The following is a 22,231-nucleotide window of genomic DNA, read 5'->3' as shown; positions in this document are numbered from 1 at the left end:
AAGTGGGGATAAGGAAATTAAAAAAAAAAAAAAAAGTGGAGCATCCAGGTTTCAGCAACAGTGTAAATCATTACTACCCCAAGGCAGAAGGGGTCAGTAAAAGGAAAACATGTTACTATAGGCTGGTTGAAAACACCACTGTGGCAAGAAAAAATAGTCCTCTTTCTCTATTTCCTTCCCTTTCTCCCCTCCAATCTTCCATTGGTTAAATTCAATATGAAGAAAATCCCAACCAGTACTCAAGTAATGAAGTCAACAGAGATGAGCCTCCTGGGGTACAAATCAGGGCAAGAAAGGCTGATTTAGAGAATCAAATAGAAAATAAGCAGCCCACCACACCTCATAGTCAAAAATACTTAAAAGAGACATTTTTTAAAAATTTATTATGAAGAATATATGTATTTTGGTAATACTTTTTTCTAAGATAGGGCAGATAGCCCCAACATAAAAAATACTCACTAGGCTTCACTAGTGGAAATTTCCTTCAATTATTAAGGGTCAACTTGCCTAGACAGGCCACATGAGGACCTCAGAGCACAACCCATTGTGAGGAATCATAGGTTGTTCCTGAGGTTCTAGAATTCCCAGAAGCTCTGATTCAGTATTGGGAGCTCCTGCTCACAGTTTCTTTACAGCTCTTGGGTGCCCCACACTAGAGGCCCTTCTTTTTCTAAATCCAGATGAACCAGTTAATCTTACTAATGAGTTTTCATCTGCTTGGATCTGTTAGAGGTGAGTCTTCTCTGTTAGCTTGGGTATGTAAGGGGCCACCTTTAAGGCGTTTTTGCCCTTGAAGAAGTAAGACCAGTTTCCTAGTTACCCAAATCAGAATTAAGAGTAATTAGACAGACTGTCTCTGAGAGCTCCTGAACCAGCTGATTTCTCCTAGTTATAGCTTTATAGTCAGAGGGCATGTTCCTATTCCTATTCCATTTAACCATTCAACATTTGTACCTGATGTTCTGTGAGATAGGAGAACAGGCCTAGGAGCTCAGCAGAAGTTCAGCAAAGGTTTGTTCCCATCAATTGAGTGCAAGGGATCCTTGTATACTTAAGGTGCCAAGCAAAGCTATAATGAGATAGGAAGGTGATGTGCCCAGAAAACTATCTCAGAACACACAGGGCTTTGGGCCAGAAACCTTATAAACCTTTCCTTCATGGCTATGTTCATCCATCCAGTTTCTGTATTTTCTCTTTCAGGATTCCCTATTTATGGAGGGCTGCCTCCTACAAGAGAGAGATTTATGAGCTCTGTGCTGTTTGTGAAGTGACAGAGTGTTTTCTCTAATACTAGCTTTCAGAAATTTTGCTTTTTGCCTTTTAGACTTTCACAAAGTTGACTCAGAAACAAAGATACCCAGCCACTAGATGGTAGTTATGTGCTAGTCACATAGTGAAGTAATAAACTATAAACTCTAAGAATGATTAAAAAATTAGCATATTTTCCAAACCTGTTTCCTATATCAGAAGCATCTCTTATTTAAAAATTTTGTTAAGTATGAAAGAATCAGCTGGGCAGATATTTATGTAACAAATTTTTAAAACAAAAATCTACCAAAAGCCTTATCAAATCAAATCTTACCTTTTTTTTGTTTTTATTTTTGGGTACCGGGGATTGAACTCAGGGACACTTGGCCACTGAACCATGTCCTCAGCCCTATTTTGTACTCGGTGACTCGATTTTGCTGAGGCTGGCTTTAAACTTGGGATCCTCCTGCCTCAGCCTCCCGAGCTGCTGGGATTACAGGCATGTGCCACCGAGCCTGGCTCCTTCAGGTGCTTTTGATGCATGGATGAGTGAATCCCCCCACCCCCATGGAGTTCTTAATATACCTTAAAATTTTTTCCTTTAATCCCAGAGGAGGTTTCTGTGTTTTTATTAAATACCTCCATCCTCCCTGGTCTCTTGGGGTAGTTAGTTGACCTCCCCCCCAACACCTGCACTATCTTCAAGTAACTGATTTAGACCTACAAGAAGCTTAGGAGTCTCCATTTGTCTCAAAACATGGAAAAGTAAAACATGGAAAGTGGGGTAACTCTCACCTTCTCCATTTCTCTTCTGTTTCTTCTCCATCCCAGGAGCACCAGATCAGCCTGATGAGCCCCTGGGCTCAATGGATCATCAAGCTCCAATTCAGCAACTTTCAAGTGAATACTTTTCACTTGCAAACCCTTCAGATGTTGATGCTTTATATGATACTTCTTCAGGTGAGACTGTTTTAAGTGAGCATGGTTCCAGCGAGCATAGTGAAGGGGAGCACACTTCTGGTGAACATGTTGAGAGCGAGCATGCAAGTGAACATGTAAGCGAGCACACTTCAGGTGAACAGCCTTCAGGTGAAAAGTCATCAGGTGAACATGCTTCCAGTGAACAGCCTTCAGGTGAACATGCTTCCGGTGAACAGCCTTCAGGTGAACAGCCTTCAGGTGAACATGCTTCAGTTGAACACACAAGTGAACAGCCTTCAGGAGAACAACCTGCAGGAGAACAACCTGTAGGAGAACAGCCTTCGGGAGAGCAGCCTTCGGGAGAACAGCCTTCAGGAGAGCAGCCTTCCGGAGAACAGCCTTCGGGAGAGCAGCCTTCGGGAGAACAGCCTTCGGGAGAACAGCCTTCGGGAGAACAGCCTTCAGGAGAACATGGTTCAGGTGAACAGGTTTCACGTGAACATATTTCCAGCGAACAGATGACACGTGAACATATTGCCACTGAGCACACTTCAGGTGAAGCACCTTCAGGTGAAGTGTCTACAGGTGAAAAGTCCTCAGGTGAACCGTCTTCAGCTGAACAGCTTTCAAGTACACCATTTGCAAGCACATCTCCAGGTGAGCCAAAGTAGCTTCAAGTGGGGAGTGGGGAACACATCAGGAGAACCCAATTTTAGGGAAGAAGTATTAAAGAAGCGACCATTAACACTTCACAAATAGCTCTCCCAAAGGTTTTCTAGGTCTCTGCACAATACCAAAAGGCTGTTCCAGGTTTATGGGGCCCTGAAAGCCACACAATTTGCAGGACCCTCTTTAAGAACAATTATACAAATACAAAATGCCAGTTGCCCTTCCAATTACATTCTTCATAAGATATTCTGAATATAAATGCCCAATGACTCCCCTAGAAGCAGCTCATGAAAATGCAAAGTTCTGAAGACTAACAGAATATGAAGCATGCAGAGACAAAAATTAGTTCTGTTAGAGACAAAAATTAGTTCCCAGAACTGCAATTCTGTGACTTACTTAAAAGGGGTTGGTCAAGGAAGGAAAATAAGACCCTAAGTTTGATGCCTCAAGTTAATAACAGACATAAAATGCCTCATATTTCACCCCATTGCATAAGCATTATTATTCTAAACTTTCAGATGGGAGAAGCAAGGCAAAAATAATATGCCCAATGTTACATGGCTAGAAATTGGCAATGGTGGATTCAAACTTAGGCCTATCTACAACTCAGGAGGGCCAGGTAGGAGGATCCCCAGGTTGAGGCCAGCTGGGACAACTTAGCAAGAGTACTCTATCTCAAAATAAAATAAAAAGGGCTGGAGATAATTAGTTCAGTGGTTGAGGGTCCCTGAATTCAACCTCCATATTGTAAATACACACACACTTTAGATCTGTTTAAAGCACAATTTTTTTTTTGCCCCTTTCCTTACTTTATGCTTCCTGAACTAGGAGATTATAAACAGAGACAATGAAAAGAGGTAACATGGAAATATTTCAGCAACCTTTAACAAGGTCAATTTGAGAGGATGGGGTTGTAACAATGGGTTTGATCTTCAGCAACACATAAAATAAATAAGTAAAAGTTATTGTGTCCATTTACAGCTAAAAAATATTTTAAAATAAATTTAAAAAGAAAAGAAGAACAAGGCCAATTTGAAAATGGAAAATAATGTAGACTCTTTACAAGGTTTGCAACAATACTCTAAAATAGCTTATTAGTTAGTCAAATTTGAATCCAAATGTTTGTGCTTTGTGAGAGTATGACATGAAGCAGGAAAGGGAGCCAGTCACATGACAACATGCTCCTATCAGGTAAGACATGACAAAAAGGCATCTAATTATAAACATCTAGGAAGCCAATAAGGATATGGACTATACTAAAAGTCAGTATTAGATAAACTTGGGATTCATCAGCAATGAAGGTCATAGATGAAGCAATACAAATGAAAGGAATTTCCTCTAGAATAGAGAATATCCTCTATCAAACACAAATCCCTCAGATCCCAACAAGAATTAAGAAATTAATTTTGTATTCAGGCTACTTATAACTCATCGTCTCTCCCCAGATGTGTGACTCACATATACACATCTGATCCATATGGGAATTTCATCAGGCTTATCTTAAAATTTCAGGCACAATGTTAAGTTGCTACACATGCGCTTATATGACTGAGCAAGGAAAATGCCTTCGTGGTGAAGGAGTCTGCACCACTCAGAATTCCCAGCAGTGCATGCTAAAGAAGATCTTTGAAGGTATGTAGGGACCTCTAAAGGCAGTCTTTGCCAGAGAATACATTAACCAACTTATATACTAATACAGGGCAGTTGGAGAGGGCAGTGGTCTAGGAGAGGGATCAGGAACTTGGAGATTCAGAAGAACCTCATGCTTTTAAGGATTAAGAATAGAATCCCAAGTACTGATGGGGAGGTAGAGACTCTTCTCAACAGGTCTTAATGATCTTAAAAGGAGGCAGGGAGATTGGCTCTCTATTTTAAAGAAATGTTGTGTGTTGCCCTTTAGACCACTGAGACATTGACTGTAAGCTCAGGACTATGGTTTGTTTTTTTCATGGCTTATGTTCCTTGAACCCAGTACAATGTTCAGCACATGGCAGGCATTTAGCGAATACTATATGAATAAACTTAATAAACATTTGTCTACAAATCTATGTCCACAGGTTGCCAAAACTTAAGTATATTCCCACATCTCTCTACCCTTATACTCACTTATACTCACTTATACTCACTCCTCATCCCCAAAATGAGATCTTGGACACTTCCATCCCATGATCATTACCTAACTCTGTCAGTTGTCTGGTCTCTCATTAGAAATACCATTTTGCCCACAATTCTACAATGTGTGCATTCATCCACCATCACTTAAGAAACATTAATGACACATACCATGGGTCCTTACAGAAAAATGAATCAAATATAGACTATGTACAAATAGATTATGGTCCAATGTAAGAAACAGGAAACAATATTGCAAAGGAACAATTGGTAAATATCTTAAGGCAGAAAAGCACTGGGTGCTCACAGGGGAAGGAGAGATTAGAGGTGCAGAGAAATTAGGGAGAAAGTAGTTTTCAGAAAAAGCTTGTAAGATGTGGGCCAATGAAGTGACTGCTAATGGGAATGGAATGTCTTTTGGGGGTGATAAAAATATTCTAAAATTAGTGATGATGCTTGAATTTTGTGAATATACTAAACAATATTGTGTTATTCATTTTAAAAGGATAAATTTATGGCACATGCATTATACTTCATCCTTACATAGTTACTTTTTGTGTTGCTCTAAGAGCACCTGAAATCTATACAGCCTTAGCAAATTTCTAGTACATACTATTATATTTTTCTAATTAATTTATTTAACTAGGTATATATAACAGCAGAATACATTTTGATTCATTATACACAATTGCAGCAAAACTTTTCATTTCCCTGGTTATACACGATGTAGTGTCACACCATATGTGCAGTTATACATGTACCTAGGGTAATGATATCCATCTCATTCCACCATCTTTCCTACGCCCATTCCCCCTCCGTCCCCTTTGCCCAATCAAAGTTCCTCCATTTTCCCCATTCCACCCATCTCCCCCGTTATGGATCAGTATCCCACTTATCAGAGAGAACATTCAGCCTTTGGTTTTTGGGATTGGGTTACTTCGCTTAGCATGATATTCTCCAACTCTACTCATTTACCTACAAATGCCATAATTTTAATCTCTTTTAATGCTGAGTAATATTCCATTGGCACAGTTTCTTTATCCATTCATTTATTGAAGGATATCTAGGTTGCATACTACAATATTAACTTCAGTCAGCATATTGTATATTAGATCTGTAGACTTATTCACTAACATAACTTCAACTTTTTACACTTTGATCTATTATCTCCCCTTTTCTACCTCAAGTCCCAACACTCCCACTCCTTGTTCCTGGTAACCACTATTCAACTCTTGGCATCTATGTATTCAACTTTTTTTTTTTTGCATAAACAAATGAGATTATGCAGTTCAAAAAGAGAGAGAAAGAAGTCATCAGCACTATGTAAATGCAGAGGGGTCAAGTCCTGAGAAGGGCAGCAGAATGACTAGAACTCAAGTACCCTTTCAGAATAGTGGAGTAATGAATCAGAGTGTCTTGGGGCCAGATATAAGCAGGATTAAGTTTGTGGGGAAATGATAGTATAGGAGAGTAGCATGGTCAAGAGAAAGATTTCTTTGTTTTATCTTTTTGAGTTGGGGAAACTTGAGCATGTTTGTAATCAGGAGAGAGGAACAAACTGAAAATACAAGGAGTGTGCAACTGATGGTGAAAGATCCCAGAGGAGGAAGATAGAAGGGAAAGGGGAGAAAAATACACACACAGGGGTGGTAGCCAGCCCTTCATGAGGGCATCATGAATAAAGGTATGAATAAAGGAAGGTTTCTGTTAATTCCAGTCTGTCTTTACTCCTTTCAGGTGGAAAACTCCAATTCATGGTTCAAGGGTGTGAGAACATGTGCCCATCTATGAACCTTTTCTCTCATGGAACGAGGATGCAAATTATATGCTGTCGGAATCAACCTTTCTGCAACAAGGTCTAGAAGACTGGGCCTCTGCTTTTTGCTCTGACTCAGGCAGCAAAAAGCCTTTACCATCGTACTTGGCTCAATTTATATTATATCACTATACCATCAACGACTTATCACATCTGCTTCTGCCTGAGCATCAGACAGGATGCTCAAATATCTTTCCTATTCATGCCTTACCCATTCTTTGTCCTCTGTCTTCCCCCTTACTCTCTCAATATTCCAAATTTTCTTTTTTCAATAAAACCCTCATGGTAGAGAACATGAGATGCAGACAGATTTCTTTTCCCATCAGTCCAGTTGCAGGGTCAGCCTGAACTTCCTTCCACCTCCACTAATGTAGATGATTTTATAACCATTCCATACTTAAGAAAGTGAAGGGCTCTCCCAGGACAGAGAGAGCAAGGAGGAATACAAAGTAAGGTACTAATCTTTTATGGGGCTTAAAGAATATTGTAGGTACTTCTCTGTCCCCCTTCCCCACTTTCCTACCCTTGTCCCCCCCATTTTACTTATAGTACATAGCAGTCAACTTTTCTTTAGCTCTTGAGAATTTTGAGTTTCTAACAGTCCACTTTTAAGAATAAAATTATTCTTTTCTGTTTGCTGTATAAATATGCAGCAGTTCATAATGCTTACATCAGTTTCTCAACACAATATTACTGGATCATCTACTTAGTATAGAGGGGCAGGTGGAATACTAAACACTCTCACACTCAGGATGTTTTCACGTACATGGTCTTATGAGGAAAGATAGCAAAATTCTTATTTTATAAATAAGGAAATATGACATAAAGATGTCCTATTTATACTCCATATTGTCCTAAATTGATGATCAAGGTCACAGAACTAGAATTCACCAAAGCACAATTCTAAAACCAAATCTGCATGATCTTAATCTGAGCCATTTCCTCAGAATATTAGCCAGAATGGTTCTTTTAAAACAAAAACCAATTCTCTCCTCCTACATAAACTCATCTCCTTTCAGCCACTGCTTCCACATACCTCAGTTTAAAGGCTCCTGAGATAGCTGGAGTGGTCTTCGTGTATTTTTTCCTCCCCTTTTTATTGGTACATTATAATTATACATAACAGTGGAATTTGCTATAATATATTCATATGTGCACACAATAAAACAGTACAATTTGATCAAATTCATTTCCAAGTACCCCCACTTTCCTACCCCTTCTTCCCCCTGTTTTCCACCTTCTACTCTAACTGGTTTCCCTTCTGTTTTTTTAATTTGTTCTAATTAATTACACATGACAGGAAAATGCATTTTGACACATTGTACACAATTGGAGCACAATTTTCCATTTCTCTGGCTGTACATGGTGCCAGAGTCACACCAGTAGTGTAATAATCATACATGTAATAAATAATGCCTGGTTCATACTACCATCTTTCCCATCCCCACAGCCCCACCTCTCCCCTCACTCCCCTCTACACAAACTAGAGTTCCTTCATTCTTCCCTACCACCCCCGGCCACACACACACACTATGGCATCCGTTTATCAGAGAAAAGATTAGGCCTTTGGTTCTTTGGCATTGATTTTTTTTTCATTTAGCATGATGTTCTCTAATTCCATCCATTTAGCTGCAAAGGCTATAATTTCATTCTTCTTTAAGGCTGAGTAATATTCCACTGTTCATAGGTACCACATTTTCTTTATCCATTCTTCTGTTGAAGGTCATTAAGGTTGGTTCCCCAGTTTAGCTATTGTGAATTGAGCTGCTATAAACATTGAGGTGGCTGCATCACTATAGTATGCTGATTTTAAATCCTTTGGGTATAAACTGGGGAGTGGAATAGCTGGGTCAAATGGTGGTTCCATTCTAAGTTTTCTAAGGAATTTCCATACTGCTTTCCAAAGTGGTTGCACTAATTTGCAGTCCTACCAGCAATGTATGAGTGTACCTTTTTCCCCATATCATCACCAACATTTATTATTACTTGTATTCTTGATGATTGCCATTCTGACAGGAGATGAAATCTAGAGTAGTTTGATTTGCATTTCTCTAACAGACGATGAACATTTTTTCCATGTTTGTTGATTGATTGTATTTATTCTTTTGTGAAGTGTCTTTTCAGTTCCTTAGACCATTTATTGATTGGGTTATTTGTGGGTTTTTTTTTTTTTTTGGTGTGTTTTGACTTTTTTATGTATCCTGGAGATTAGTGCTCTGATGTGCATGTGGTATGGATTTTTTTCCTGTTCTGTAGGCTCTCTCTTCACGTTGTTTTCTTGGCTGAGAAGAAACTTTTTAGTTTGAATCCAATCCCATTTATTCTTAATTTAACTTCTTGTGCTTTAGGAGTCTTGTTAAGGAAGTCGGTGCCTAATTTGGCCTGATGAAGATTTGGGCCCACTTTTTCCACTAGTAGACGCAGGGTCTCTGGTCCAATTCCTAGGTCCTTGATCCATTTTGAGTTTTGGGCAGCATGAGAGACAGGGGTTTAGTTTCATTTGCTACATATGGATTTCCAATTTTCCCAGCACCATTTGTTGAAGAGGCTATCTTTTCTCTAATGTATGTTTTTGGTGCCTTTGTCTAGTATGAGATAATTGTATTTATGGGGGTTTGTCTCTGTGTCTTCTATTCTGTACCATTGGTCTACATGTCTATTTTGGTGCCAACACCATGTGGTTTTTGTTACTATTGCTCTGTAGCATATAGTTTAAGGTCTGATATTGTGATGCCTCTTTCTTCACTTTTCTTGCTAACGATTGCTTTGACTATTCTGGGTCTCTTATTTTTTCAAATGAATTTCATGATTGCTTTTTCTAGTTCTATGAAGGATGTCATTGCGATTTTAATAGAATTTGCATTAAATCTGTATAACAGTGTTGGTAGTATGGCCATTTTGACAATATTAATTCTGCTTATCTAAGAGCATGGGAGATCTTTCCATCTTCTAAGGTCTTCTTTAAATTCTTTCTTTAGTGTTCTGTTCTGTAGTTTTCACTCCGGAGGTCTTCCATCTCTCTTGTTAGATTGATTCCCAAGTATTTTATTTTTGAGGCTATTGTGATTGGGGTAGTTTTTCTAAATTATCTTTCAGTGGATTCATCACTTACATGTAGAAATAAGTTTGATTTATGGGTATTGATTTTATATTCTGCCACTTTGCTGAATTCATTTATTCCAGAAGTTTTCTTGTGGAATTTTCTGGATCTTCTAAACAAAGAATCATGTCATTGGCAAATAGTGATAGTTTGAGTTCTTCTTTTCCTATTTGTATCCCTTTAGTTTCCTCTGTCTGATTGCTCTGGCTAGAGTTTCAAGGAGTATGTTGAATAGAAGTGGTAAAAGAGGGCATCCCTGTCTTGTTCCAGTTTTTAGAGGGAATGCTTTCAATTTTTCTCCATTTAAAATGATGTTGGCCTTGGACTTAGCATAGATAGGTTTTACAATAGTATGTTCCTACTATCCCTAGTTTTTCTAGTGTTTTGAACATGAAGAGGTGCTGTATTTTGTCAAATGCTTTTTCTGCATCTATTGAGATAATCATATGATTCTTGTTTTTAAGTCTATTGATGGGATGTATTACATCTACTGATTTCCATATGTTGAACCAACCTTGCATCCCAGCAATGAACCCCACTTGATGGTGGAGCACTATCTTTTAAATATGTTTTTGTATGCGATTTGCCAGAATTTTAGCGAGAATTTTTGCGTCTATATTATCAGGGATTTTGGTCTGAAGGTTTCTTTTCTTGATGTGTCTTTGGTTTTGGTATCAGGATGGAGTTTGGAAGGGTTCCCTCCTTTTCTACTCTATGGAATAATTTGAGGAGTATTGGCATTAGTAGTTCTTTGAAGGTCTTGTAGAACTCAACTGAGAATCCATTTGGTCCTGGGCTTTTCTTTGTTGGTAGGCTTTTGGTTGCTTGATATTTATCTGTTTAAATTGTGTATGCCCTCCTGATTCAGTTTGGGCAGATCATATGCCTCTAGAAATTTGTTGATGCCTTCGAGATTTTCTATTTTATTGGAGTATAAATTTTCAAAATAGTTTCTAATTATCTTCTGTATTTTAATGGTGTCCACCATGATATTTCCTTTTTCATCACAAATTTTAGTAATTTGAGTTTTCTCTCTCCTTCTCTTCATTAGCATGGCTCAGCATTTATCAATTTTAGTCATTTTTTCAAAGAACCAACTTTTTGCTTTGTCAATTTTTTCAAATTTTTTTTTCATTTTCATTGATTTCAGCTCTGATTTTAATTATTTCCTGTATTCTACTTCTTTCATATTGATTTGTTCTTTTTGTGGGGCTCTGGGATGTAATGCTAGGTCATTTATTTGTTCACTTTTTATTCTTTTTTTTTTTCTTTTTTTTTTTTTTTTATTGTTGGTCGTTCAAAACATTACATAGTTCCTCATACATCATATTTCACAGTTTGATTCAAATGAGTTATGAACTCCCAATTTTATCCCGTATACAGATTGCTGCATCACATCAGTTACCCTTCCATTGATTGACATATTGCCTTTCTAGTGTCTGATGTAATGAGCTCAATGCAATGAACTTTCCTCTTAGCACTGCCTTCTTAGTGTCCTAAAGATGTCGACATGATATATCGGTATTCTCATTTACCTCTAGGAAATTTTTTTTTATCTCCTTCCTGATATCTTCTGCTATCTATTGTTCTATTCAATAGCATATTATTTAGTCTCCAAATGTTGGAGTAACTTCTATTTTTTATTTTATCATTGATTTCTAATTTCATCCCATTATGATCTGTTAGATGTTAGAATGCAGGGTAGTATCTATTTTTTTTTTTTTTGTATTTGCCGAGTGTTTCTTTGTGGCATAACATACGGTCTATTTAAGAAAAGGATCCATGTGTTGCTGAGGAGGTGTATTCACTCCATGATGGATGAAATACTCTATATATGTCCATTAAATCTAAATCATTGTGTTATTTAGTTCTATAGTTTATTTGTTTTCTGTTTGGAAGATCTATCTAGCGGTGAGAGGAGTGTTAAAGTCAACCATTATTACTATGTTGTGATCTGATTCTTGAAATTGAGAAGGGTTTGAGGCATGTAGATGCTCCATTGTTTGGGGCATAAATATTTGATTGTTATATCTTGTTCATGTATGATTCCCTTAAGCAATATGAAATGTCCTTCTTATCCTTTCTAACTTTGGTTTGAAATCTACTTTGTTTGACATGAGGATGGAAACCCCTGCTTGTTTACGCAGTCCTTGTGAGTGGTATGTTTTCCCCCATTCTTTCACCTTTGGTCTATGGATGTCTTTTCCTAGGAGGTGAGTCTCTTGAAGACAGGATATTGTTGATCTGTTTTTTAAAAAATCCAATCTGCCAGTCAATGTCTTTTGATTGATAAATTTAGAACATTAATATTCAGGGTTATTATTAAGATATGATTTGTATTGTACTCCCAGTCATTTTGGTTTATTTTTGATCTTCAACTTGACTTAGTTTCTCCTTTGATTGACCTTTCCTTTAATGTAACTCCTCCTTTTGCTGTTTTTTTTTTTTTTATTTCCTCCCCTTGGAATACTTTGCTAATAGTGCAGGCTTTATTGTGAATTCTTTTAACTTTTGTTTATCATGGAAGCTTTTTATTTCATCTTTACATCTGAAGTTTAATTTTGATGGATATAAAATTCTTGATTGGCATTCATTTTCTTTGAGAGCTTGATATATATTATTCTATGACCTCCAGGCCTTAAGGGTCTCGGTTGAGAAATCAGTTGAAATCCAAATTGGTTCCCCCCATATGTAATTTGATTTTATTCTCTCACAACCTTTAAAGTTCTGTCCTTATTCTATATGTTAGTCATTCTCATTATAATGTGCCTTGGTGTGAGCCTGCTGTAATTTTGTACATTTGGAGTCTTATAAACCTCTTGGTAGTTGATTTTCCATTTCATTCTTTAGATTTGGGGAATTTTCTGATATGTCATTGAAAAGATTGTGCATTTCTTTGGTTTGTATCTCCATGCCTTCATGTATTGCGATACATGAGTGAGAGAGGGGAGAGAGAGAGAGAGAGAGAGAGAGAGAGAGAGAGAGAGAGAGAGAGAATTTTTAATATTTATTTTTAGTTCTCGGCGGACACAACATCTTTGTTGGTATGTGGTGCTGAGGATCGAACCCGGGCCGCACGCATGCCAGGTGAGCGCGCTACCGCTTGAGCCACATCCCCAGCCCTGCGATAAATCTTAAATTTGGTCTTTTCATGCTATCCCATATTTCTTGGAAGTTCTGTACATGGTTTCTTACCATCTTCTATGTGTAGTTGAGTTTATTTTCAAGAGTACTTGTCTTCATTGTCTGAGGTTGTGTTTTCCTAGTGGTCTAGTCTGTTGATGATGCTTTCTATTGAATTTATAATTTGGTTTATTGATTCCTTCATTTTGAGGATTTCTGCTTGTTTTCCCCCTGCCACAATCTCTAACAACTGTTCATTGAAGTGATCTTTCACTTTTTGTATTTTCTTTGATTTCACTCCTAATACTATCCATTACTTTGTAGATCAGCTAAACTATGTACATTCTAAATTTCTTTTTTGACATTTCTTCTACTTTGTTTTTAGATTATTTTGTTGGAACATCTTCATTTATTTGAAGTGTTTTTCCCCTTGTTTTTTCATGTTGTTTGTGTGTCTTTCCATCTAATGGCATGGATCTAAGGCAGTACAATTTCTACCCTGTAGTCTTATAGTTTCCCCGAAGAATTCCAGTACCTCACCTTTAAGGGAGAGACCAATATTAAGAACACCCAATGCAAACATGTACACCTTTAAACCAAAGATCATCTATTCAGGCATCTACAGTTTTGTCACAATAAACAAAAATGATGTATTCAATTATTATCTATGATATAACAGTAAGTTTGATGAAAGGATTTACCATTTCTAATGATGGACAATGAGGGAACAGAAGTAGTGTAAGATGTGATGTTTATGAGGGAGAAGGAGAGAAGACAGTGGTAAAAATTTATACTAAGAGCAAAGGAGGAATTAATAGAGAGATTGGCTGTGAGTATCAGAGAAGTGAGAAAAAGAATCCAGGGAAACAGATGAGAGAAAAAATAAAAATAAAAAAGTAAAAATATAAGAATGCACGCAAAACTTGTAATATATTATCTGGACATCCCATTCCTCAATAAATAGATGCATAAAAAATATTTGGATTCAAAGATGTTATAGATGTGTGAGAGAGAGGGCAAAAGAAAAAAAATGCCTCAATGGAAAATTGAACAATAACTTCCATTGGCTTTCAAAACTTTTTCTCAACTTCCCTTTACCTATAGGTAGGGCTTGTCTGAAGTTTGGTGATAGTTCCAGTCCACTGGGTGCTGAACTGCTTAGGTGGGCAAGCCAATAGCAAGATGCTTTCACACCCTCTTCTAATCTTTCCACCCATTGTAGCTAGCCCCTTTGGACCCGTGCACTTCAGGACTCACTGAGCTGGAAAAAGCACAATTTTCTCCAACCTAAGCTCCCCCTGAGGGAACCGCTCCTAGTCTTTGGTATTCCACAGGCTTCCTAGACCCAGACTGGCCCACACAAACCCAGCTGTAATCTTGGACCTGGGCTTCAGATTCCCCAGCCTCTGCCTTGCTACAGTCCCAAGATCTCAATGTTGTTTCAACTTGCAGAGACCAAGGATGTGCTCACACAGAGAAACAACCCTGCAAAGAGGCAGTCAGATGGCAGCCACTAGCACACCCAGCAGAAAGACTTCAGGTGCAATCAGACCTGCAGGTACCCCAACAATATATCTCCAGGCTCTAGCTTATATCCCCAGACTGAGGCTGTTGGACCCTGAGATGGCGGCAGTGGTGGTGGTGGCAAACCTGCAGGCCCTGGTGGTGTCCCAAGATGGCAGCAGCCTGGTGTAACCAAACCTGCGGGTACTGTGACAATGGACTTCCGGGCAGCAGTGGCAGTAGGTGTTCCACTGGCAATCTGCAGGCGGACTGTAGGCTAATGGCTGCGAGCAAGTGACTCAGGTGGCAGATGACAGAAAAGAGAAGGGACAAAGGGGTAACAGCAAACAAAAGGCAGCAGTCAATGAGCAATCTGTGCTCAAAAGGTGGGCGATCAATGCCATTTCAACTTGCAGAGGTTCTTGTATATACATATACAAATTATATATACATATACAAAATTATAAATATATTATGGCCCTTCCCCCCCAAAAAATATAACATTTTTCATTGGTAATAACTGTAAGATGGAAGAAAATGAAACTTCAAGGCTGGGATTGTGGCTCAGTGGTTGAGCGCTTGCCTAGCATGTGCAAGGTCCTGGGTTTGATCCTCAGCACCACATAAAAATAAATAAAATAAAGATATTGTGTCCAGTTATAACTAAAAAATGTAAAAAAAAAAACTTCAAATTTCTAGATGAAAATTAAATACATACTCCTACAGATAGATGTAATGGTATTCAACAAGAAAGGCCAAAAACCCAAAATTAAAACTCCAAATGAATTCTGAACTTTAAATATGGTTTACATGAGGACAAGAAGAGAATGAAAGCCTGCCAACAATGTTGAAACTATAGCTTTTTTTTTTTTTTTTTTGAGGAGAGGGAATAAATATCTACTAGCTGTAAGTCAAGGGAAAAATATAAGTTCAAATGTATTGTTAAAATTTAAGGGTAAGGGAGCTATGGTTTACATTTATGGTGAACTACCCTCCACAGATAACAATTATACACATTAGACAAAAGAGAAAAGAAAACTACTTAAAATCAACCCTACACAGAGAGGAAAATCACTGGATGAGATTTTGTGGGTTTGTGCCTGAGGAGTTTCCCAATGCATACATTACAGGATGGTACAAAGTCATAATCTAAACTGGTTTGAGGTTTCAGAGAACATAGGTTGGGGTTAGTAGAATAGATGTAAAATTAGAAATCCTAGAAAGAAAACAACAGGGAGAATAAACTCTTTCAAATTTTAAAAATATTGTCATGAATAAACTGATAAGGAAATTTAATATAGAAGACTATACACTATAAAAAAGAAGACTCAGCCAGGCATGGTGGCATACATGCCTACAATCCCAGCTACCAGGGAAGACTGAGGCAAGAGGATCACAAGTTCAAAACAAGGATCACAGTCTCAGCAACTTAGTGAGTCCCTGTCTCAAAAAATAAAAAGGTCTATGGGGAGCCACCCCTGAGCTATTTGAATGTTTTCACTCAGCCTTGAGCCAAGGGGATTTTGGTTCTGTATTGCAAGCTATTTTGTGGCTCTTCCCACTTAATGGAACGCACAATGCACCTGACTTCTGTCTTCACTCAGCTAAGAAGACTGATCTCATAATTCCAGAGTTGGGATTGACCCATTGGGAACTAGACAGCCCACCTCCTACCTTATTTGGCAAAGAACATTCTGTAGAAAGCCTTTGAAGTCACCCCATATAAATAAAGCAAATGTGGGCTCTCGCTCTTTCTTCCAGTATGGAAGGCTGACTCCTAAAGTCAAAAAGCCATCCTGTTCTCGCTTTCTAAAAATACTTCCCGTGTCATTCGTTTTTTTCTTAGCTTTATTTTGCAGCCAACTCCACGCAGAAGAACCCCAAATTCCATCACCTGCCCACGATGTGGGCAAGAAAGGGCTAGGGATGTAGCTTGGTGGTAGAATACCCCTAAATTCAATCCCCAATACTGGTTCCGGGGAGGGAGGAGGGGAGTATTTAGAACTGAAAAGTATAACAACAAATCACTAAATGGCTTTAACAGCATACTGGAGGGCACATAAGAAGTTAGCAAACTGAAGACACATTGATAATGAGTATCCAATCTTAAGCACAGAGGAAAAAAAAGCTCAAAAATTAAAGAAAATGAAGAAACACTCAATGACTTCTGAAACAATATCAAACACTATGATATAAAAGTAAGCAGAGTCCCAGAAGAATAGGAAGGAAATAATGAGACAGAAAAGGAATTTAAAGAAACAACAGCTAGTTTTCCCATATTGGGTGAAAATAAATTTCTAGATCTAAAAATAAAATCATTTAGGAACGTAATAGTTAAAATGCCAAAAATCAAACATAAAAGGTCAAAACTGATCCAAATAATATAAACATTGGGTACAAATGGTATTTTTATTAGTTTTTGTCCCATCCTCTTCTTGGCATAGAGCATTAGAAGGAGCAAGCACAATTGTCAATACTTTCCCTCAGGGCAGAGAACAGGGCAGACTTTATTTAACATTCTAACTTTTTAGTTAACTCAAGCTTATACTTTGAAAAGCAGAATAACCTGTGTCTCGGGTTGGGGAAAACCATGAGAAGCAATGGACACTGCTCTTTAAAACTATAGAGGAATAGCAGTCAGATACTTGGGCAAGAGGTTATAGAATAGGGATGCATTAGATTCTCTAATCCCCAAACAGAAGCTGTCATGAAACTAAAAAAGATATATAAAGCAGCTGTATATACAGGAAAACAGAAAAGATACACAAAGGCCCAAGCAAGAAGAATGCCAAAAAGAAACCAGAGCAGAGAGGTACCTTTATACCAACATGATCTCAGGGCTCAAAGTAGGCCCTACTATTAGTGAAAGTCTTTTTCAACACAAAGCCAATTTAGGAGAGGTGATTTTTTTCAAATGCCAAATTTTCAACAAAAATATCACAAGTAAAAGAAAGAAAGAAAGAAAAAAAAAAACCCAGCGCATACAAAGGAAGAAAAAGTGACAGAAATAATCCCTTGGGAAACACAAACTGGATGAACTACACAAAGACTTTAAAATGAGTGTCTCAAGTATTCTCAAAAAGCTAAAGCATAACAAACAACAAAGAATAATCAGAAAAACAACATGTGAACAAAATGAGACTATCAACAACGAAAAATTATAAAAAGGTACTAAGTTTTGGAGATAAACACAAAAGCTAAACTGAAAATTTAACTACAGTAGCTCAACAGCAGACTTTAATAGACAAATACATAAGTAAAACAATTTTTTTCTTTACCAGTGCTGGGACTCAAACCCAGGTCCTAATGCCCAGTAGACAAGCACTTTACCTATGACTATGACGCCATCCCCAAATCTGCATAGCTGAAAGCCTGTCATTTAAAATTACTGAGTCTAAAGAACAAAAACTAATAAATACATGAAGAAAAGTGAATAGTCTAAGGGATTTATAGGATATCATCAAGCAACCAATATGTCTATTGCAGGAATCCCTTGAGAAAAGAGAAAGGAACAAAGATTATTTGATAAAGTAATGGCTGACATCTTCCCAAATCTGAAAAAAAAAAAAAAAAAAGACATGGATCAACAAATACAGGGAGCTCAATGAACTTCAAGTAGGATAAATCTAAAGAGAGCCACACAATCAAAAAACAAAGATGAAAAAGAGAAGTTTGAAAGCATCAGGAGAAAAGCAAAACAAGGTATCCTCAGTAAAACTATCACTTTCTCAACAGAAACTTTATAGGTCAAATGACAGCAAAGGGATATATTTACTGTTGAAAGAAAAAAAGATGTCAACCAAATAATCTATAACCAACAAAACTGTCCCTCAAAATGAGAGAGAAGTTAACACATTCCAAGATAAATCAAAGCTACATGAGTTGATTGTAACTGGACCTGCAAAAACCAGAAATGCAGGCAAGAGTCCTTCAAGCTGAAATGAAAGGACGATAAACAATAGTACACAAAGCCATATGAAAATATAAAGCTCTCCAATAAAGAAAAAATATAAAAAGTAGTATTGAGCTAGGGATGCAGCTCAGTGGGAGAGCACTTTCCTAGCATATATGAGGCTCTGGGTCCCATCCCCAGCACAACAAAAACAACAAATTACTAAAAAGCCAGGCACAGTGGTGTTTTCATGTTGCCCTAGCTACTTAAAAGGTGGAGGTGTGAGATCACTTGAGTCCAAAAGTTTGAGATCACCCTGGGCAACATACTGAGACCCCCATCTCAAAAAAAAAAAAAAAAAATCAACGTTATTGTTGATTTTGGTTTGTTACTTCACTTTTTTTTGTACAGAATTTAAAAAGAAAAAAATGTTAAAATAATCATAAATCTATATTAGTTGATATGTCTAAAGATATAATTTGAGACATTGATAAAATTAAATAGGGAGAATAAGCACAGTTGTAAAGAAGTATAGTTTTTCTATGTCAGAGCTAAGTTGATATTAATTTTAAGTAGATTGTTATAACTGTAAGATGGTAAGAATAAACACTGGTACAGCTACTGTGGCAAACAATATGACAATTCCCCCAAAACTAAAAATGGGATAGATCTAGCAATTCCACTTCTGCATATATACAGAAGAATTAAAAACAGACCTGAAGCCAGGCACAGTGATACACACCTGTAATCCCAGTTACTGAATCAGAAGGATCACATGTTTGAGGCAAATCTTGGCAACTTAACAAGACCGTGTCTCAAAAAAATAAAATAAAATAAAAAGAGCTGGAAATTGTATCTCAGTGGTAGAGCACTCTTGGATCAATCCTAGTATTAAAAAAAATAAAAAATAGAAACAAAGGATATGAAGAAATATTTCACTGAAGATACCCAGATTCCAAATGAGCGCATGAAAAGATATTTGACATCATTAGCCACTAGGGAAATACAAGTTAAAATCACAATGAAATATGATAGTAGCTAAAAAAAAAAACAGCACCACCAAATGCCGGGGAAGATGTGAAGAAACTGGATTATTCATGTATCAATGGTGGAAATATAAAATGGTATAGCCATTCTGAAAGAGTTTGGCAGTTTCTTTAAAAACTAAATATGCGACTACTATATAATCCAGAAGTTATCTGAGAAACAAGCCTATTTTCACACAAAAACTTGTAAATATTCACAGCAGCTTTATCTTTAATAGCCAAAAAGTATAACTAATCAAGATGTCCTTCAACAGATGAATGGTTAAGCTGTGATGCATCAACATGCCAACAACTTGATGAACCACCAGAGAATTATAGTAAGTGAAAAAAAAAAACAGTCCCAAAAGATTACAATACCACTACGATTCCATTCTGTAACTGCTAGAGTCTGAATGTGGACCCCCTCCTCTGCACCCCAGCCCCACTAAATTCATGTATTGAAACCTGATCTCCAATGTGAGGGTTCTGGAAAGTAGAACTTTGGGGAGGTTATTAGGTCAGGGGTCAGAACCCTCCTGAGTGTAATTAATGCCCTTATAAAATAAGCTGCAGAGTGCTGCTTTGCCTTTCCACCATGTGAGGACAGAGAAGGTGCCATTTGTGAGCAACAGGCCTTCCCTAGACAGTCAACCCGCCAGGTCCTTGACCTTGGGTTTCTGAGCCTCCGGAGGTATGAGAAATTGTTGTTTGTAAGGCATTCAGTTTACGTTACAGCAGCCTGAACAGACTAATATCATTCTATAAGGACAAGCTTATGGAAACAGAACACATGGGCTGGGGATGTGGCTCAAGCGGTAGCACGCTTGCCTGGCATGCGTGCGGCCCGGGTTCGATCCTCAGCACTACATACAAACAAAGATGTTGTGTACGCCAATAACTAAAAAATAAATATTAAAAATTCTCTCTCTCTCTCTCTCACTCCCTCTTTAAAAAAAAACAAAAAACAAAAAACAGAACACATGAGTGGTTGCCAGAAAGCCAGAGGGAAGCAAGTGTGACTATAAAAGGACAACAGAGGGATCCTTGTAGTAAGTGATGGAAATGTTGTATCTCAACTGTTTTTTTAATTGGTTCTCTTTAATTATATGACAGAAGAATTCATTTTGATATAATCATACAAGCATGGAATATACCTTATTCTAATTAGGACACCATTCTTACAGATGTACACAATGGTGGGATTTACTATGGTACATTCATATATGTACATACGAAAATTATTTTAGATTCACTCCACTGTCATTCCTTTTCTTATCCCTGCTCCCTTCTCTTCCTTCCCCTTAAACAAGTCTACTGAATATCTATTCTTCCCCTTGTCCCTTTATTGTAGGTTAGCTTCCACATATCAGTGAAAACATTCGACCTTTGTCTTTTTAGGACTGGCTTATTCATTTAGCATGATAATCTCCAGATCCATTCCTTTAATGGCAAATGTTGTATAAAGTCATTCTTCACATCTGAGTAATACTCCATTATGTATATATATCACATTTTCTTTATCTATTCATCTATTGAATGGCACCCTAGGTGGGTTCCATAGAAGAAAATATAGTTCCAAACTAGAAAAGGAAGAATAAGTAACTTTTTACATCAATCCAGACAAAAAAAACAAAGACCCTCCAAAAAATACAGAATAAAAGTGAAATCAAAGTAACATGGTTACTTTGAAATAACTGACAGAAATAAATCTATAATAAGTACACTAATTATAGACAGAATAGATGGTTCCAGGTAAAAGTCAAAGTGTCTCAGACTGAATTAAAATATAGTAATTTAAAGAGGTACATTTTACCATAATATAGAATAGTTAAAAGGATGGAAAGTATGCCATGCAAATATTAACCAAAAGAAAGCATGTGTGGTTAGATTAGTATCATATAAATATATTTAGTATCATATAAATATATTTAAGGCAAAAAGAATTCATGTCTCTATAAAGAGGTAACTTCTAAGTAAATAAGTGTTTTAATTCACTACAATGATTTCACAAGTTTGCACCTATATGCAACCTAAGAATGTAATCCCAAAATACATAAAGCAAAATTAACAGAACCACTAACAGAAATACACAAATCCATAATCATAATGAAATTTAACATATTTCTCTCAGTGCTTAGTTGAATAAGCAGTAAAGATTTAGAATATTTGAATATGATTAACTTGTCTGATTACATGGACATATAGAATTCTGCACCAAACAACTGTACCCACTAATTTTTTTTTTCAAGCACAGACATATAGAATATTTATAAAAATTCATTATTTTCTAAGCTATGATGCAAGATCAACAACTATCAGACAACTAAATCCATATAAAATATTCTGTGACCATAATACAATTAAGGTAAAAATCAATGACAAAGGGCTGGGATTATAGATCAGTGGTACAGTGCTTGCCTTGCACATGTGAGGCACTGGGATCAATCCCAGCACCACATAAAATACATAAAGATATTGTGTTCATCTACAACTTTATATATATATATATATATATATATATATAATTTTTTTTTGTTTATATTGGTGCTGGAGATTGAACCCAGGGCCTTGTGTATACAAGGCAAGCACTCTATCAACTGAGCTATATCCCCAGCCCCCTAAAGAATATTTTTAAAAATTCAATGATAAAATATTTGTAAAACTATCACCATATAGCAATTAATTATACTCCTAGGTACCTACCCAAAAGAACTGAAAACATACAGACATAAAAATTTGTACAAGAATGTTCACAGCAGTTTTATTCATAATAGCCCCAAAGTAAAAAGAACTCAAAGTCCTTCAAATGATTATACATAGAA

At 37.0% G+C, this 22,231-nt stretch overlaps 1 protein-coding gene across 6 annotated transcripts; it reads left to right on the top strand.

Moving 5' to 3' along the window:
* Window positions 1-680: 680 nt before the first annotated feature.
* Acrv1 (acrosomal vesicle protein 1) lies at window positions 681-6,812 on the top strand. 6 transcript variants are annotated; one of them, XM_077797783.1, is made up of 7 exons: window positions 681-732; window positions 2,080-2,148; window positions 2,353-2,435; window positions 2,508-2,657; window positions 2,793-2,826; window positions 4,351-4,470; window positions 6,688-6,812. In XM_077797783.1, exons 1-7 carry the CDS (start codon window positions 681-683, stop codon window positions 6,810-6,812), a joined length of 633 nt encoding a protein of 210 aa, XP_077653909.1. The 6 variants fall into 6 exon arrangements, with proteins under 6 accessions (XP_077653909.1, XP_077653908.1, XP_077653910.1 ...); XM_077797782.1 differs by having other exon boundaries at window positions 2,080-2,303; window positions 2,346-2,435; XM_077797784.1 differs by lacking the exon at window positions 2,353-2,435 and having other exon boundaries at window positions 2,470-2,657.
* The last annotated feature ends 15,419 nt before the right edge of the window (window positions 6,813-22,231 follow it).

Source organism: Urocitellus parryii, chromosome 4, assembly GCF_045843805.1.
Source record: "Urocitellus parryii isolate mUroPar1 chromosome 4, mUroPar1.hap1, whole genome shotgun sequence".
In the NCBI taxonomy this organism is placed as follows: Eukaryota; Metazoa; Chordata; class Mammalia; order Rodentia; family Sciuridae; genus Urocitellus; species Urocitellus parryii.
The sequence above is the reverse complement of the archived record's forward strand: the minus strand, read 5'-3'. Positions and strand labels throughout refer to the sequence as shown.

What these genes read in the sequence shown, in the direction of transcription:
- Acrv1 (XM_077797780.1), top strand. Translation starts at nt 681, where the DNA reads ATGAACCAGTTAATCTTACTAATGAGTTTTCATCTGCTTGGATCTGTT. An exon ending in TCTGCTTGGATCTGTTAGAG is followed by an intron (nt 733 to 2,079) that starts GTGAGTCTTCTC and finishes TCTCCATCCCAG; the next exon opens with GAGCACCAGATCAGCCTGAT. An exon ending in GCTAAAGAAGATCTTTGAAG is followed by an intron (nt 4,471 to 6,687) that starts GTATGTAGGGAC and finishes TACTCCTTTCAG; the next exon opens with GTGGAAAACTCCAATTCATG.